The following is an 18,521-nucleotide window of genomic DNA, read 5'->3' on the forward strand; positions in this document are numbered from 1 at the left end:
TACATTCTATTTAAGGTGCCTTGCTGGTCACACAAGGATACTTTACTATACATTTTAAATTGTGAGTTTTTCTTCCACTTAAAGGAAGACCACAACACGAGAAGAGTTGGAATACTTAAATATTGTTTGCATCATTGATGTCATAGCCTTTTCCATGATCATATGAATCATATAATATAAATGTTGCCATGCTTTAAAGATAGATTCGTCCAATGCTGTGAATTTCCTTACTGTTGAGACACATTTAGGCAGTCAAGCATGACTTGAAATCTTGACTTTTTTTTTAAAATAATTTTTATTGAATATATGTAGTAAAAACAGACAAAACACATGATCAATCAAATATGGGTAAATAGAAGCGAATGTCAATGATATAAACAGGCATGAAGAAACATGAGACATAAGGACATTCATTTTGTGTGCAATCAATTAACTGTAAGAGTAAACGGGACTGAAGGCTTGTGAGAATTTTTTAATTCTTGAAATGGGGGGGGGTTAATAAATCAAAATCATAACATTAATAATAACAATAAAAAATGGGAAGGGGAATACAATATGTATTTAACTCGGTGGATCTAAAGGAATATCAGTCATAAAACTGTATATTTTTTGGTTTTTGGATTTTTCCATAAGTTTTAAGGACGTTTTTTATATCATTCAAAATCGTTTATAAATAACATAAAATTGGGGGAATAGTTTTGCATTCCGTTTTTGTGTATGAAGAATTTGGTCAGACCTAGAATAACATTGACACAGAGTTCATCTCTTCTGTTGCCTAAAAGTAAACCAAATGTTTTTTTGTTTTTGTTTTTTTATTGAACACAAATAGCATAAACAAATATACATATGTACAAATAAACATGGCAAGGTAGAAGTAAACCAAATGTTTTATCATCTCCTTGAAATCTCGACTTACAGATTCCTGGTGACGCCCCGCCCACCGCTTTCCGAACCGGAAGTTTAGCTGTTGTTGTCACACTGGAAGAAAATGGCTGCAGATCCGACTTTTTTTCAATGAAGACACTGTTGTTTCAATTTCATTTCGTTTCCATGCATCGGAGCTCCGGTCGATCGCTATGCAACCCGGAAGGCAAGTCCATCCTTCTCAGTGAGAGCGGCGTCGCCTTATAGGTTTGTGTCCAGCGCGGCGCAACATCATGAGCTTAGCTGGTAACTTACAACCTGCCCAGGAACGGGCTAGCATGCTAACGTTAGCCCCTGCTAGCCTCAACGGCCGGGCATCAGCGAGCTTGTTGCTATCCAGCCACTCTGGGGCTTCGGCTTCCAGTCAACACAGTCCCACATCGGCCGGTTCTATCGTTGCTTCTTAAACAAACAAAAACAAACCGGCCTTGTACTTTCCCGGAGCCAGAAGGTTATGAATAAACCATGAAACAACTTTGATGATAACAGTTTGGCCCGTCACTGCTCTTGGGCTGTTTGTTTGTGTGTTTTGAGCGGGCGCCAGAGCATCCCGGGAGCATCTGTGTGTGTCCGTGTTAGCCTTTTGCCGTGATCCGTTACTGTACGTGTCTGCTTGTGTTGCTGCTGCTGCAGGGTGTGAATGGTCGCTTTAGGAAGGTGACAGTGTGGCCAGAGAGGACAGCATCTACCGTCACTCGCCTTGCATCTGGCGGTGGACCACAATGGTATGTGTGCAAATTTTGCATACAATATTTACCATATTATGTCTTACACTGCACAGATTTTGCTGTAGGTTCCAGGAGAGCTGTCGCTGCTTCTCCTCGACAGTCCCCCCCATTGTGACTAACCTCTGTTTTATTTTACTCCTCTTTCTCAGCAACAAGTTTTGGAATATGCATTGGATCGAACCGAGGTAAATCTGCAGAAAAGAAAGTATTCCTGAGTGTTTTTTGAAAAGGTCCTCCTCCCCCGCCCCATCACGATGATCATTAATAATCCCACTGTTTTCTACACAGTACATTGTGGAAAGTGCTCGACAGCGACCAGCCAAAAGGAGAATTTCATCCGGTGGGAGGAAGAGCTTGTATCAAAAGCTCTATGACCTGTACATAGAAGAATGTGAAAAAGAGCCAGAGTTAAAGGTTGGTATTGCGTAATTTTTATCCTCATCTTTACTCTTAATCTGCTGTTATAGCTGTGTAACGATGTCCGGGACATATTGTTCATTCCACTCTCTTGCGAATAATGCCGGAAAAGACGATTTATTTTGCAAAGAACTTCATTGCTTGTTAATTATCAAGTCTGATCTGTGTCATTACATTACATGTCATTACATGATACTGAAGGTGCATTTAAACTTGAAGTCAGCGTTGTAGTTGTTGCAAACCAAATCTTTCCTGTTCACAATGACAATGCGCGTTTATGTGTGTTTGTATTTCTGAAGAATTTGCGGAGGAATGTGAATCTGTTGGAGAAGCTGGTGTCTCAGGAGTCAGTGTCGTGTCTCGTGGTCAACCTGTACCCTGGGAATGAAGGCTATTCTTTAATGCTCAGGGGTAAAAATGGGTCAGGTGAGTGAAACCAGTGGCACTCTCACGAACGCTTAATCTACGGTATTTCAATGCGTACACTCGGTCATTCGCTCCGTAACCTATTCGTTTTGCTTGCTAGATTCTGAAACTATCCGTCTGCCATATGAAGAGGGTGAACTGCTCGAGTATCTAGATGCTGAAGAGTTGCCTCCCATTCTGGTAGATCTGTTGGAGAAATCCCAGGTGAGCTTATTTATCTTTAGATACAAATTTCTATGCATTTTTCAGTTGTTGTTTATACTATTTAAAGCACTAAGCTACTTCACAATATTTCATTGGTAATTCACTAATCTTCAATCTAGTAATCTGCTTTCCTGCATTTGCAGGTTAATATCTTCCACTGTGGCTGTGTGATAGTGGAGGTGAGGGACTACAGGCAGTCTGGAAATAGCAAGATGCCCACCTATCAAAGCAGACACGTCCTGCTGCGGCCAACCATGCAGGTAAACCCAGGAAATGCATGCAATAGCTCCCTAAATAATCACTACAAGACCGACCAATATAATGACTGTTATAAAGAAATATTGTAAATATTTCCTTTTTTTGGCCTCTGCAGACCCTAATTTGTGACGTGCATGCAATGACCAGTGACCACAAGTGGACACAGGTAAACCCACTCACTCATTTTATCCAGCGTCCGTGGAGGTTTAGTCGAATGGTTCTGATTGAGAGACTTTCAGCTGTTGTGTTTGTTGAAAGATCACGTAGAGGTGCTTGTTATTGAGCAGTAACCCATTTCCACCTGTAACATTAGATATTATCTTTGGATTTGTTAACTTTGTGGTAAAAGCTGTGCTGATATCCTCTAAACCCAAACGGGTGTTCGGGTGGGTGTTTTATTGTTTTAGTTTTTGTGGGTGTGTGTAGTCTAGGGATGGTCGTGCGATGAAATACGGTCATCCATATTGTACATTTTGACAAGCACCGTGTTTTACCCGCTGGCGGAAAGACAAAAATACATACAGTATTATATAAGTCAATGTGTCAGTCCAACCACAAGGGATGTCCACTGTAAGTTAGTAGGAAACAAAAAAATGGAAATATCAGTTTTGTTTACCAGCCAAAGGCAAGTTCTGCTAAATATCTAGTCACTTTCCAGCCATGGAAGAAACATCGGAAAAAAGAAAGTGTGCTAAACATGTTTTTCATACAAGAAAATTAGTCGGACGTTCTGTAGGGCTCCCCAAAATGTATAAAGCTGTGCGGATTGTGTATGCGGATTGGAAGACTTTTTCTGTTTTCTCCATTTTATATCTAATATCAAATTAATCCAAACTGTTATACAATGAATCACTTGAAGGAACATGTAAAATGATCTGTAACAAAAATAATGGGACATCTGCTGCTCCAACAAAGGCTTTGGTCGCTCCTCGTGTTTGCTCGAGATGACCGGGTTGTCACGCCAGAGAGGTTGTTTCTGGAAGTGTCACCGGAGAGTATTCGCCGGAAAGGAAGGGGAAGCTGTTGTGATATGCTGCAGATCAGCTTGTTCCTAAACAGACAGCTGCTTTCACAACTCCGGTGTTGATTCTGTTTGGAGTCATGTTGCGACGTGGCAGGCAATAGTCATCACTGAGACTTTCCAAATCCAGTAAATCATCCGTTTTGTTGACAGACTGTTATGAGTTTCAGATTGCATTTTAATTGTGGCTGCGGTCTTTGCCTTTGCTCTATTTTTTTTATTTTATCTTTTTTTTTTTTTTTTGTATTGTTGAAATCTGCCTCGAGCAACAGGGTGACTCATCGATATATCCCCTCCGAGTTTTCCGTGTCTTGCTGTGTTACAGTTGCACTCTCAGCGCCCCCTGCACCTGCATGTATCAAAGGTGCTCTTCCAAAGGTCATTCTAGCCCGCAGGGCCGTTGCCGTCCACCTCATTCATCAACACACAGCTGAAAATCCATGTTAAAACATAGTTACAAGGTTAAAAGCATCGGCCCAGTTTTCAGATTCTGTGATTGTGAGATATATGCCGTGAATGATAGATGACAAGTGACTGGAATTTAAATATGAAATGTCATTGGGTGCAGAAAAAGTATTTGCTATGTTGGCGCCGTTGGTGTCCGATGAATACACACATCAGACATCTAATGGAAGATAATCACAATTCCGCTACAATTCTGCTCTGAGTACACAGCTTTACTTTCTGATTTTCTCGCTTTCTCTTGAGCCGTTTTCGAGATGCATTCTCGATTACTTTATTAAATGTTTGGCCAATTTTAACTTTTACCGGAGACTTCCTCTTAACAATTAGTGCTTTTTTTCCTTCAGGATGACAAACTGCAGCTGGAGAGTCAGTTGATTCTGGCCACAGCCGAGCCTCTGTGCCTGGACCCCTCCATCTCCGTCACCTGCACAGCGAATCGCCTGCTCTACAACAAGCAGAAAATGAACACCCGTTCAATGAAACGGTACATCAGCCCCATAGGAAATGACTATATATGCCTTGTTAGTGAAATTCCTCAGAACCAATGCTTTGTGCAAAGAAACAGATAAGACCCTGTGTATGTGTGTGTGTGTGTCCACACTTTGCAGGTGCTTCAAGAGGCATTCTCGAGCCGCACTGAACAGGCAGCAAGAGCTGTCCCACCTGCCCATACCCCCACAGCTACGACTCTACGACTACCTACAGAAGAGGAAAGAGAGGAAACCCGCTCCCGTCATTGACCTCAAGATCTCCAAATTCGGAAATGTCAGTAGCGAACGTGTACGGGTTGACTGCTGCGTGTATGCAAGCCAGATGATGTTGACTGACCGCCCTGTGTTTCTCTGCTGCTGGCGCCCTGACCTCGTGCTCCCACGCAGTGTGTCGACATGTGGAAGCAAAGCAACTGCCAGCTAAGCGCACCAAAAGAAATCGATGTAAGTGCTCACCTGCCGCAGCGTCACTTTCAACATTTAAAGTAATGACACCTGACAGTGGCCAAACTCGCCTTGTTGTAGTTACTGCGAAAGGGCGCGATAAATCAGATGAACGTGCTTGTGTGTGCGTCTAGGTGGAAAAGTACGCTGTGGTTGAGAAATCTTTGCAGTTGGAGGATTCTCAGCCCACCACTGTGATCTGGCCTGCTGAGGTAAGCAGCAATAACACGATCAGCAGGGGGGGACAGATGCTTGCGCGCAATCTTTCTCTGTTTGAAACCTGTGAGGTGTGGAATTCATTATGCACCACGGAAATGAGACAGAAGTTGACCCATTTCATCCCCGTTCACAGGAGCCTCACAATTTGTATCGATTTGGATTGAAAATCAGGTGTTCATCAATGCTGTAAAGGTGTAACAAATCTCAGTTTTAATTTATGCTTCCTTGTTAATAAACCGCCAACAACACTGATTTATATCATTCAGATAATTTTATCTCTTTTCTTAAGACTCTGCCTAAACATTTGATTTTCCTCTGAAAGACAGATTCATTTTGGGTCATATTTTCATGGTGGGGCAGCACGTCAGCGCAGTGGTTAGCGCTTCTACTTCACAGTGAGAGAGTCTCTGGTTTGGGTCCCAGTCTTTCTATGTAGAGTTGCATGTTCTCCAGTTTCCTCCTGCAGTCCAAAAAACACACAGCAGGCCCCTGAATTGCCCAGACATGTGAATGAGAGGTTGATGGTGGAATGTCTCTATATGTGGCTTCATGATTAATCCAGGATGAACCCCTACCTCTCGCCCAATGACAGCAGCGATGGGCTCCAGCGCCCCTGCAACCCTGCATGCAGGATAAGAAGCAGAGATAATGAATGCATTTCTATCATTTTATCAGGTGTTATAAAATTTAGTGTTCATGTCTGCAGATTTGAGTAATTGACCCCATTCTTACATGCTGTAAATGAGAATTTGGGAGGCATTTTTTATCATTTCATTTATTTGTCGTTGCCCATTTTGCACACGCAGGAAGTTGTAGATGACTACACCTTTGAATGTGAGGTGGGGGGTCAGGCCCAAAGGACCAAGGTGTCAATCTTCCAGTCCATGGGAGATCCACTGGTGTACGGGAAGATCTACTGTGCTAAAGAACCAAAAGCTGAGGAGGACAGCACAGACCTAAAGCTCATTCATCCCCCGTGAGAACTTTCAGAGCACGTCAGCACACATGGCTGTATTTAACAGTAAGCTCCGAATTTACCCTGCCCTTTTTTTCTTGATTCACAGGTTTCTCATAGGCTCAAAAATAGATGCGGACCGGTAAGTGAAATATCACATATAGATTTTTGGAGATTATTGATGGGTCATTTGAGAACACATTCCATATTTATTGTCTTGTCTGCAGGTTTCTTACTCAGTACAAAGGAGTGTATGAGAGAGATGTGAAGTGTCAGGTCAAGATGTCCCATAACTCAGGCAACGTGGGACAGGGTCCCCCCTCCCCGAGCAAAGATGAGGTAATGCTGCCTGATCGGAAGGCTTATAATAATCCCTTGTTACTTTTGACGCTTCGTTTTTGTGTTGTCTTCTCGGGAAACTACATCCTTTCATGGTCAAATAGTTCTGATTTGAATTTCATCTGCAGGGTGATGGAATTTCCCCGTTGGTACAGACGTCTCTTTTGGGAAAAGGGGTGAAGCATCGCCCTCCTCCCATCAAGCTGCCTTCAGGATCAGGCAGCTCCTCAGGTACCTCTGCCGTCCTGACAGCAGCGAAATAAGCGTCACCTTATCTCTCTCCGGAGAGCTTTTTGATAAAAAGGGTGCATAAAAAAAAAAGAGAAAAAGGTGGCCTGTGACTTTTCCTCTATCGAAAAACGAGTCCAAGTCTCCGCCGTATAATTTGAAAATGCATGCTCTTTCCCATGAGGATGGGGAAAGGAATTTTCCAATGGTGCCAGAAATATCAAACCAAATGATAAAGTATTGACAAAGTATTGGGAAAAGGTGTGCAGCGGAAAAATATCATGACCATATTGAATATTATTGTTTAATTAAGTTGCTTCTGAGAGCGCTTGGAGTTGTGTTTTGCTTGTTTGATTGTTTTCACGGCTCGACTGAAAATTGTCACCTGGTCAGGTGTGAGCCAAGAGTCAAGACCCCGACCAAAAGCGCCGCTGTTTTTTTGCAGTTGTTGGGAACACGTGTCAACATTTACTCGGACCAAACTAGAAGTGTTCTTCCAGGTTTAACAGCACAAATTTCCCAGTGCTCAGAGAGTAGCGCTGACCCTCTAAACAGGCCGAATCTCTATCATTTTCCTCATTTTGGGATTACGAAGAGTGTAAGGGATACTGCTTCTTTTCCATCAGGTAACCCATATAGTTCCCAAACCACCAGTGGTCTACTCAAGTGTCCTACGCCTCCTCCAGCCAAAAGCCAGTCTCTGAACAGGAAGCACTCCATGGAGCTGGGACAGGTGGGCCTGCTGTCGCCGGCCTCCCTCTCCCCGATGAGCTCCGTGCAAAGTGAGTACGGCGGGCTTTGGCTAATTGTTGGGTTTCTTGCTTCCATGGGGCAAGTTGTTAGAGCGAGTTATGTCGGAATGTCTGACATCAACGGCCCTCGAGGCTTCCAAGTGATGAGAAACGGCTTCCAGAAGGTTCCAAGTCTTGCAAGGGAGGGAAAATACAGCGAAGTGATGTTTCTGAAACCTGACAAGAACATGGAATGATCCAGCGCCCCTTTCATCATGTCATCCTAGAAAAACAGCTGTTAAATTAAATTGTAGCTAAAGAGGATGATATTTTGATATTTTTACAACTAGAGCCTCATAATTCATAGTTGGTATTTTTTTAGCCCCTTACTAATAAGCTGGCTTTTCACATTTCAACTGTCACACAACTAACTGAAGGGTTCAGATTCCATGAAACATTATTTCCATGCTGTTTGACATCTTTATTTTAATATTTTGGTTTACTTTGTCTCAGCCTTACATTTGAGCACCGGATCATTAAATTCAGACTTGAATTTAATATTATCTAATCAATCAATAATATTGTCTCTGGCTAACTGTAATATAAATTTGACACAGCCAATTGATAAAATAAACAATGATATATCAATCTCAGATAGATTCTGTGACCATACTCCCCTCATCCAAGAGACCTCGGTTTTATTTATTCCAAACCGTGATTTGAGAATCGTGGAGTCTCAGTAGATTATTCCATGAACACTAATATGAGAGCATTGCTTGGGGAGGTTATGATTGTTTTCAGTGTTGGTTTTGACATAATATCCTCTTTAAGGATCGGGGACCCCCAAGCCATCCACCCCAACACCTACAAATACGCCATGCTCGACCCCGCACCCCACGGACGGCCTCAGCGCCCCCCTCTCTGTAACGCCAACGCCCTCAGACGCTCCCGTGGTTCCCAACCAATCGCAGCCCACTCTCCTTACGCCGTTTGCCCAGCAGCAACTGGCTTTAAGCCAACCACTGCCCGTAATGACCATTCCCTTGCCCACCATGGGCACATCCATCACGACGGGAACCACCTCGTCACAGGTCATGGCCAACCCGGCAGGACTCAATTTCATCAATGTGGTTAGCTCCGTCTGGTAAGCGAGTATTCAGATGCGTGCGCCGGTATTTTTTACGAGCGATCGCCGCGAGTTTTCCTCCGCTGTTGTTTCCGCAGCAGCCCTCAGACTCTGATGACCGGCTCTAACCCCATGCTGGGTCCCGGCCTGAACTTGAGTGGAATCCTTCCATCTGGAGGCCTGATGCCTTCAATGCAGTCTGCTCCACAGACCGGTAAGACTTTTGCATTTTGGCAAAATACGCATGAGTGATGGTAAAATTGAATTTTGGAAGCAAACGCGCTGAAAGTTACTGCAGGACAGCGATGTGCCAAGGTTTCAAAAAAAAACCCTCGTGGTCTTTTTTTTTTTGCATGGTGAGAAATCCTTGTAATCTACAGGCCACTGATCCCGCTGTTGGAATGGGATCCTCGAACAAAGGAGAGCATTTAAACCAGAAAAGGAAACATTTGAACTTTACGTTTGCATGACATTTTGAGAGTTCAGTACTCTCCTTGCAGCTCCAGAAATCAAACGAGTCAGTTCCACTTAAGGGAATCGCTGCCCGTCTCAGTCTCATTGTGTCAGTTGTGTTTGTGCATGATTCAGTCTGATGAGTGAAACTCTCGTGTTCACTCCAGGAAGTCATTTTGGCCTGAACAGCAGTGCTGGCTTGAGACCTCTGAACTTACTGCAGGTATGAGTCCTCGCCCATTGGTCACTGTTAAAAGCATGCTTTTGAGTGTTTGTGTTTGGACCACAGTGTTTTCTAACCCTGCACCCTACTACATGACCACTTTAGCTGGAGTTATTTTAGTACAAGGGCATGCTTTTTTTCCCTATATGTGGCACCCTGAATGGAACTGAACCACTCACCCCAACTGCAATAGCGCCACCCCGCTTCCACCCGCTTCCACCGAAACTGCTAAGAGTCCCTCTGTTCCGTTTCCATTAACAGGGAATCGGTCCGTGCATTCCCACCAAATCTAAATCTTCGTTCTGAAATCCGCGTTTCCTAGGATTGCTCTTTTTCCAGTGACATGTCACTCCGCAGCTCTCTTTTATACTGATTAGGCACCCATGACTATTATTTTATCAGCAAATAAAAACATTTAGAGCAACACGGATTTTATTGACAAAAGAAAGCAGGGTAGTTTTTTTCCCTGGGTAATTTCTTTAACCCCCCCAAAAAAAGTCCCAGCTTCAGGGTAGAACTTCATAAATCATTATGAGAGATTATATCCACTTTGCAAAAGCCACAGCAGTTCCGTGCAGTGGGACTGGTGTCGACATGAAAACACAACAGCCGCAGTGTCAGCGCAGCCTCACCGGCACGGAGCGAGACGACCGTCTATGTCACAAGTGGTACCGTTGTGATTTTAAAATCGTCACGCAGCAATGACGTGCCATATTGACCGCGTGAAAAATGATCATATCCTGACTGAAAAGCTTCAGGTGCCGTCGGTCCAATGCAACTAATACAAATACTGCTTTGGTTGAAATGAGGTTCAAAGAGTCCTGGGCTCGATTGGTTATAACAGACGTTCGCTGTCGATGGAAAAGGGAGGTGTTCGTGGAGTGGGGAGACTGCGGAGGAGAATGGTTGATCGGTGCTTGTTCCTATTTGCGTCCCTCTGTTGTTCAGATGTTTTGATACTAGTCGTTTAGTTGCCCTGTGTTGTTTGATGGCTTTTTAATCATCCCCTTTCCCTCTGTTCTTATCCCTTTTTGCTTACGTGTGCATCACTCTCCTTTTGCATCCCCCCCTTCTTCATCCATGTGTGTGTGTGTGTGTGTGTGTGTGTGTGCGTGTGTGTGTGTGTGTGCGTGCTTGTGCGTTACCCCCCCCACCCCCTTACTTTTTTTTTTTTTTTTTTTTTTGTCCCGTATCTATATGTGTTTTTAAAACTCCAGATCCCCACTGGTCCTCTCATCTTTAACCCTGTGCAGCAGCAGCAGCTGTCTCAGTTCTCCCCACAGCAGAGTCAGTCAGCCACTTCCAGTCCGCAACAGCAGGGAGAAACGGTGAGTCACCGTGTGCCGCAAACACACACACACATGTATACAAATCTTTGTGTTAAAAATCTGCACTAAAGATTGGAAAGTGAGCCACGAAGTGTTGGATTGATATCGACATGTTCTAGGAAGAAACAAAATACTATCAAAATATTTTATAAAGTTACTTTTAGCCCTCAGTGTTCCAGACCTCAGTGAAATTATATTTTAAAAGGGTTTTTCACCACGTTTTCCATTCACCCCCTTTTCGCATTTTCTCTTGCCTCTTTTGAACAATGTATAAACAAACACTGTAGTGTCTGGAAAGTTCTTGGCAACTCGCTTCCAGTCATATAATTAAATCAACCAATTAAAGAAAGAAGAATGGAAACTCTCCAAGCCCATAGCAAAGCCAATCTTATAGACGTTCCCTCTTTCTACTTCCTTTCATGGCTCCGGCAGATTTTGCTTGCTAGTTGTTACTTTTCCTGCTTTTTTGCTGATCACCTTTTTTGGAAATGTTCTTATGTAATAAAGTGATTGGTAAACCAAACCTTGCAATGTCTATTTGATGGGCGAGAGTTCTGGCTAACGCTCACCTGACGCCCCACCCCGCAGGGCGATCAGGGGACGGATCAAAGTTTAGGAAACCAGCAAACAGCGGTCATCAACCTGGGCGTCGGAGGCTTCATGTCACCGCAGACTGCAGGTACGGAGCCGCTGTCGTATGTTGACACACACACACACACACACACACACACATCCAAATCAATGGGAATCATGTCAATCTTTCCATCACGTAACCTCAAATCATACTCACACCATGCCACTAACTATTACTAATGAGAGACATTTGACTAATTTGTTAATCATTTTTATGATTTGTAAATACTATCAGATGTTTGATTCATTTTAATGAAGTTGGTCATTGTTCCTGTGAGTGGAGCATGTAACAACTGACAGGAGAGTCTCAATTTCCCCTCCTTTTCTGCAACATCCTATTTTTTTTTTCTTTTTCTCTGTTGCTTTTTATTTATTTTTTGCCCCTGCCTTCATTTCTTTTCCCGCACTATCTCCATCCCACCCCGTCCTCTCATACCTTTCTGGCTCCCCCCCCCCCCCATTTCTTGCATTTTCTCACAATCCACGCATGTCATGTACCTGCGTCGCCGGCCTCCCTGCAACGTCCCCCCTCCTTTGTCTTCACTTCTTCCTCTCTATCTCCTCTTTCCTCCTGTGTGGCGATGTATCACCTAAACAATCCCAACCCCCTCCTATGTGCGCGTTATCTCCCGACATACTCTACTCCCCATCTTCTGCTTTTCTTACTCTCGCTGTCACATTTCTCCTCTGGGGCTCCCCCCCACCCCCCTCCACCTCCCTCCCCCCCCCCCCCCCCCCCCCCCCCCCTTAGTGCTGTCCCAGTTGGGCTGTGGGCTGGACGGGTCTGGGCCCCCGCTGCCTTCTCCAAGGCTTCAGCAGCAGCACCAGCCACAGATCCAAGTAATACAGCAACTTTAACATATACACATATACATATCATCTTACGATGAATACCTTTCAAGCAAAGTAGACCAGAATCTATTTTTTATTAAGCAGGCAGGTGTTGCTACTACTTTTCAGGGAACACGCAAAAATCCTGTGGGTTTTTTTTTTTTATTTATTTTTTTTTTATCCACATGTTTGGTATTTTTAGACGGCCTGGTTAAGGTAATTTGGCCCTGTGCAAGAATTCATGCGTTCTATGATGACTAAAAACATATTTTCATGCCCCAGAGAAGCTGAATTTTAAGGGCTTTTTAGAGTTTGTATCTCCGTGTGGTAAAAAGCAGCTATCCAAAACAAGTGACTTTGCCATATTTTGATTTTGTACCCCTGTAGCCTTTTTTTTTTTTTTTTTTTTTTTTTTCAGAATTGTCTGCCTTTGTTATAGATCCACGCCATTCACTCCATCTTGTGTTGTATGTTCTGGTTACTATGTTGTTTTGACAAAGACTGCATCAGTCCTAGTGCTCCCAGTGACCCAGACACCGGAGCTAATGGCACTCAAGCTGGCAGTAACTAACAAGTGTGTGGAACTGGGAGGCATGTTCTTACAAAGCACTTTGCGCAACATTCTATGATACTGTGAGCGCGAACATTCTGTCGGAGATGGCCGCATAATAAAAGCATTAAATATGAGCTGATCCAATGGAAGCATGAGTCGTAAGGCGTTATAAGAAATACATAATTTTTCCTTTTTGCTGAGTTGAAGTTGCTGACTTACTCAAAGCCAAAAAGCGCAGTTGCTCAGCTGCATGTCTGTTTTCGCCACGGTCACAGCCAATAATTCTTGTGTCTTCAGAATGTCACTGGTGCTGCTTGACTGTATCCTGCCTCACCCCCTCCCTCCAACCCGCCCCAAAATCTGTTCCTCTCTCCCTTCCTCTGCAACCCATTAACCACCCTTCTGTGTTTCTCTGGACACTCATCTCTGTATGTTGTACCGCGCTTTGGTTCAGCTTCACTAACTTGTGCAACAAATTTGACTGTCGACCGGTTAAGACAGAAAAAAAAAAAAAAAAATCATCAACTGCGGGCACACTGTTGTCCATGTCAGTGAGGGAGTGAATGTTTCTAAACCACGCTGCAGATGCTTTTCCCGTGCCTGACTGTACGATTCCACCGACAGAAACGCGTACTGTTGCCTGGAGCGATCCGCTTATAATGCCTCTGATATTGTTTTTCGTTTTTCTCTCTGCACTGGACAGTTGCAATTCTTGCAGCACCAAATCCAGCAGCAGCAAATGGCTATGGGAGCGGCAGCTCCACAGGGGGGAGCACCTCGGCAGCATACCGCCAACCAACCAAGAAGTAGGAGAAAGAGAAGCACGCCGCAGCCCCTCCCAAAGTCCTGACAGACTAATCTCACACTAGAACTCCCCCCTCCCCGCCCCGGCCACACAAGGACATGAATGATCCATACTGTGCTCTTTGTCTGCATCACTGTGGAGACTGCAGATAAAAACTTTGTCCTTTCTGTTAGTCTTTTTCTAGCTGACAAATTTCTATGTAATGGTCGTCAGAGGTTTTTGAAACCCGAGTCTGCCATAGAGGACGGGAAACTTTTTTTAACAGGGAGCCCTAAACTTAAAAAAAGAGCCTAGTGATATTTTTTTGAGATGAATCAGGATGAGATGGTTCTCATAGGTAGCAGGCTTCCATAATAACACGTTCCCCCCCCCCCTTCAGGAAGGCTTTTCTTTACCGAGGGCCGTGTGGATTTAAAGGATCATTACCACACATCCTCAGAAGATTCCTCGTGAGCCCGCCTGATCCTTCTGCCTCCGCTTGGTTGACCCCAGTAGAAACTGCCCTTTATGCACAGATCCCGGCTGAGCTTACTGATACCAAATCCTCCACGTCACCATTACCTGTGAAAATGCAAATCAGATCTTGGCATAGTGCCTGGGGGCAGCTCTCTACCTCTCAGTCTGTTGGACGTCTTTGGTCTGTCAATGATCCCGGCACGGGGTTCGAAACCAAGGACTCGAGAGCAACATGCAAGACGGCGCACCTGCTTTTAAACAGCACATTTTGAAAAGGCATTTCCTATTGATAAAAGACACGGAGCCATGAGCATATTCTTACATGACGTCAACTGAGTGTGCGTGCGCGATACGTTTCTGGACACTGAGAAATAATTTTTTAAGCAGTCTTTGTCAGCAGTTTTATTGTTAAAAAAAAAAGAATATATATTGACAGTGGAAAATACAGCTTTTAGATAAAAAAAAGTGTTGTTGGGGACTCTTCACTGTGCTCTTTTCACACTGTGTATGACTTTGTCAATGAGTTTCTGGATCTCCTTCTGTCGAGCTGTGGCACGGTTGATTAACTCCTGCAGCTTCTCTCCTGTCAGTGACGTCCCACCTGGAGCAGAGGGGGAGATTGAAGACAGCGATGAGGTTTTAATCCTCTGTTTTCCATCAGAATTATGTATATCAATGAATGCACCACTTTTTTTTAACGTTTTGGCAGTGAATACGTGGTATTTTGACAAACCACATCTGTATTAGGACAAGGAAATAATCAGCTGGGATCTCTTAAGTCGAACTTAACTCTCACTCAACTCACATTTCCATGCGGATTTTGCTTCCAATGAAAACACCATTCAAACCCAAATACAAAGTAAATCAGGATAAATTGAGTTTAAAAGAAAAGCAGGTGGTTTGGCCATCACACCTATATGGAATCATTATTGTGAAGATGTTTATTTTATCTGCTTTGTCTAGAAGAAAAATTACTGACAAAAATGCTGTACATCGCCAAGTCAGATTTTAAGACATTTTTCATGTCTTCTCAGAAATTAATAATGATTACTCGGAAAAAAGAGGAGAATAGATTCCACCGGGATTTAGATTTATGCAGGTTGCATATTTAAAGATACAATTACATCAATCTCATCTCCATCCCTGATCCCTATCTGTCTAAACCTGGTTTGTCCCCTTCAGTGTAACTGCAACTGCAAGAGCGTTTCTTGTCGCTTTTCCACCTGATAAGTTTCCCTTTGGGTATCTGATAAGGTGGAAATGGGAATTAACAGCACATTAGTAGTGACTGAAACAAAGAGTGCATTTCTGACCTGGTTTAAGAAGTGAGCAAAGTCGCCCTTCCTCATCTGTCACAACGGTGAGCTGAGCGGTTGACAGACTCTCCTCCTCACCTGAGGGGTCGACGATCAGTATAGAGCTGCGGAGCAAGAGAACCGCCGTTACAAAAGACTCACTTACGCCTTGCCAGACTGACTAACAACTCCTCGCTTACTCATCAAAGATACAAAAAGAGGCTCCGACAGGATGCTTGTGAATGTTGAGGCCGCGTCTCTTTTCCAAATTCACCTCAGGAGCACAAGTTTCTGTGTTGACGGTGACCTCTGGGAGTAGAGCTGTGGGAGCAGAGACACTGCGATCACAATATGCTGGTAAAGTAAAGACTCGACACGGATGGAAGTCCTTTTAAACTGAATCTCTCGTTCTGCTAAGTTAAGTGGTGGGAGGCTTGTTTTATAGCCAGCTTTCGGGGCTGGGGAATAGCACCTTAATCAGAGCTTTCCCTACCTCTGCGGACATCCTGGTTGAATTTCTGATCACAAAATCAAATAGAGATTCACATAACAACAGAGAAATGTGGAATAGGACGCACTGTTTTTCAGGGCAGCCAGCAAAGCGATGATACAGGCGTCAAAAATGTTCCCGTCATAGTCAAGACACATCAGGTCACAGTAGAGCACCCAGCAGAGCTATAATAAAACCAGAGATAGTCAGAACAATACGGATCTCTGACTCAACGACTGCAGTGATACAGGAAGTTGACGGACTTGCCTTTCCTCTATCAATGCACAAGTCCTCGGTGTGTATCACCTCAGAGCTATGGGGGTCACAGAAGAGGAGATTTAAGTAGAAACACGTGTTTGTTAAAACATACATACACGGATGCTATAACATAAACTAAGGGACGAGGCGAAAAGTGTGGCATACCTCTCGATGACATCGGCGACGAACTGACTGGCGGCCTGTGCTTGCTCTGCTGGGGGGCCCGGCCGGAACCGGGAGGAACACAGTGGCGGCAGGTCCACATTGGGCACTGTTAAGGATGAGAAGGTGCTGAAAATTGTCCACTAAGGTTGTGCCATACAAGGTGAAAACTAATCAAGATATTAGGTCACTTTTAACATGATAATTTCAATCGTTGGGGGAAAAAAAGGTTTCTGATATTTACTAATTAATGGCTGATTCAGTGTGATTTTACATGACTTCTTTTTTTTTTTAAATTCAACTCATCGCTGATTTATAAGCCATTAGAGTAAATCTTTTTCTAAGATTTAAAGGCAGTTACGAGCCATTTTCCTACTAAGGATAGTGATTTGAATAAAAAGTGAATTTACTGAACAGAAAAAAGCAACTGCCAAAGTTTAAAATGTCAATAACACATACAAGTATTTTTTCTTTTTAACCCCCTCATGGATGTTGACCGAAAATGTGTGTATTCTCTAAACATATTGGCTCTAACAATGAAGTGAAATACTACGATTTGAGCGCAAAAGAAAACAAAAATGTGCCAATGCGCACTGAGCTCACCGATGAAACCTTTGCCAGGGGCCTCCACGGTAGGGTTTGCCAACTCCTAATAATGAAATGGAAAAACTATATAGAAATGTACGCACAATCACTTCTTTCAACATAAGGAAATGACTTAAGCTGTGTTTTAACATCATTACCGCTTTGATGCCGCAGACGATGGTTGTGTTTCCAATCTTAACCAGCGCTGAACCATCCGCGGTGGTGATGGAGCCTGGAAAACAGAGGGAAAACATAGGAACATCACATTTACACCTGTCAACACCCCCCGTAGTGTCTCACCTATATTCAGCGTCGTTGTCCTGAATTCTGACAACTCCCGCCCGTCAGGTCTGCAGTTTTCTTTCTGAGAACGAAAACAAAAAATGCTGTCATGTAAAAATTAGATCCTTACAAATGGATCTAAGGGATCGCGTCAACATGCCGGGACAGATGTTTGATATTTTCCACTAACCAAGAAGTTTCGGTGGTACTCCAGAGGCTCCGCAGTTCTGAATTTGAGAACAAAAAAGTATGAGAAAGCTGTTATGAACCTGCAGAAACTGACACAATCGTAAATAAATGCATTTGTAGAAACGAGCGCTGCTTATTCGTTGCCATCAAATAATTGACAGGAAAAAGAATTGTGGCTAACATTAACTCTTTGAGTCAAATAAATGCTTCAGAATCCAAAGATAATATAGAAATCATTTTTGCTATTGCGGTTCGCGGTATAAAACCTTTAAAATGTGTTATTTAGTAAACTCTTACTTGAAACCAGCCGCCATGATGTTTTGACAAACCACGTGGGTCCACTTTCTTAGTACGGAAGCCGGGAGGAGACAAAAAGGTTGGGATTAAAATTCGCGATTATACCAGCTCTATCCACGTAATAAACAATGAATTTCTTCATCCATCCATCCATCCACTCATTCAGTCAGCCAGTCACTATAGATTTACACTACACACTGCATTTCAGAGTTAGAATATATATATAAAATAAAGTATAATAATTAATTATAACAATCAGTCCAAATTTCTTAATTTTATATCAGAGCAGATTAATTACCACCATTTCTTATAGTATAGTTATAATATATAATATATATAATATATAATTATAATATATACAATATATAATATATACAATACAAGCCATGTGTGTTTATATGTATATATATACTTATATTGTATAATATATGTGATATAATATATATATAATATATGTGTGTGTATATATATATATATACACACACATTTATATTGTGTATGTTATTATATCGTATATATCATTATTACTATACTATAGAAATGGTGGGAATTAATGTGCTCTGATATAACATTAAGTTATTTGCACTGATTGCTATTATTATTATTATTATTATTATTATTATTATTATCATAGTCTCACGTCTTCCTATTCACAAATATCAAGCTCAAGTCAAAGTCGAGAAACAAGTATATTGCGCTTTGATT

At 42.9% G+C, this 18,521-nt stretch overlaps 2 protein-coding genes across 5 annotated transcripts; one reads left to right on the forward strand and one right to left on the reverse strand.

The window, feature by feature from the left end:
• Positions 1–966: 966 nt before the first annotated feature.
• On the forward strand, positions 967–14,736 carry supt20h (SPT20 homolog, SAGA complex component). Of its 4 annotated transcripts, none has more exons than XM_086176935.1 (24): positions 967–1,090; positions 1,558–1,649; positions 1,802–1,837; positions 1,941–2,066; positions 2,369–2,495; positions 2,596–2,699; positions 2,843–2,959; positions 3,073–3,123; positions 4,788–4,927; positions 5,052–5,208; positions 5,322–5,378; positions 5,513–5,590; positions 6,404–6,573; positions 6,662–6,694; positions 6,780–6,891; positions 7,020–7,122; positions 7,746–7,901; positions 8,682–8,994; positions 9,075–9,190; positions 9,597–9,652; positions 10,870–10,980; positions 11,569–11,659; positions 12,365–12,453; positions 13,701–14,736. In XM_086176935.1, exons 2-24 carry the CDS (start codon positions 1,647–1,649, stop codon positions 13,845–13,847), a joined length of 2,493 nt encoding a protein of 830 aa, XP_086033061.1. In that variant the 5' UTR covers positions 967–1,090; positions 1,558–1,646; the 3' UTR covers positions 13,848–14,736. The 4 variants fall into 4 exon arrangements, with proteins under 4 accessions (XP_086033061.1, XP_086033060.1, XP_086033063.1 ...); XM_086176934.1 differs by having other exon boundaries at positions 994–1,131; XM_086176937.1 differs by having other exon boundaries at positions 994–1,131; positions 10,906–10,980; positions 13,701–13,995.
• Positions 14,646–17,861, reverse strand: exosc8 (exosome component 8). Its single transcript, XM_086176939.1, has 11 exons — positions 17,817–17,861; positions 17,521–17,557; positions 17,349–17,412; positions 17,207–17,280; positions 17,067–17,112; positions 16,467–16,572; positions 16,311–16,356; positions 16,132–16,228; positions 15,754–15,874; positions 15,572–15,678; positions 14,646–14,859 (listed from the first exon to the last, which is right to left on the reverse strand). Exons 1-11 carry the CDS (start codon positions 17,831–17,833, stop codon positions 14,741–14,743), a joined length of 834 nt encoding a protein of 277 aa, XP_086033065.1. The 5' UTR covers positions 17,834–17,861; the 3' UTR covers positions 14,646–14,740.
• Positions 17,862–18,521: the final 660 nt, after the last annotated feature.

Source organism: Fistularia commersonii, chromosome 29 (assembly GCF_037954325.1).
Source record: "Fistularia commersonii isolate RoL2024-O1a breed Wild chromosome 29, RoL_Fcom_v1.0, whole genome shotgun sequence".
Taxonomy (NCBI): domain Eukaryota; kingdom Metazoa; phylum Chordata; class Actinopteri; order Syngnathiformes; family Fistulariidae; genus Fistularia; species Fistularia commersonii.

Excerpts from the sequence above, each read along its gene's own strand:
- supt20h (XM_086176935.1), top strand. Across the intron at positions 2,496-2,595 it reads CAGGGGTAAAAATGGGTCAG|ATTCTGAAACTATCCGTCTG; the intron begins GTGAGTGAAACC and ends TTTGCTTGCTAG. Across the intron at positions 11,660-12,364 it reads CATGTCACCGCAGACTGCAG|TGCTGTCCCAGTTGGGCTGT; the intron begins GTACGGAGCCGC and ends CCCCCCCCTTAG.
- exosc8 (XM_086176939.1), bottom strand. Across the intron at positions 16,357-16,466 it reads GTCGCCGATGTCATCGAGAG|CTCTGAGGTGATACACACCG; the intron begins GTATGCCACACT and ends TGACCCCCATAG. Across the intron at positions 16,229-16,310 it reads TGTGCATTGATAGAGGAAAG|CTCTGCTGGGTGCTCTACTG; the intron begins GCAAGTCCGTCA and ends GTTTTATTATAG.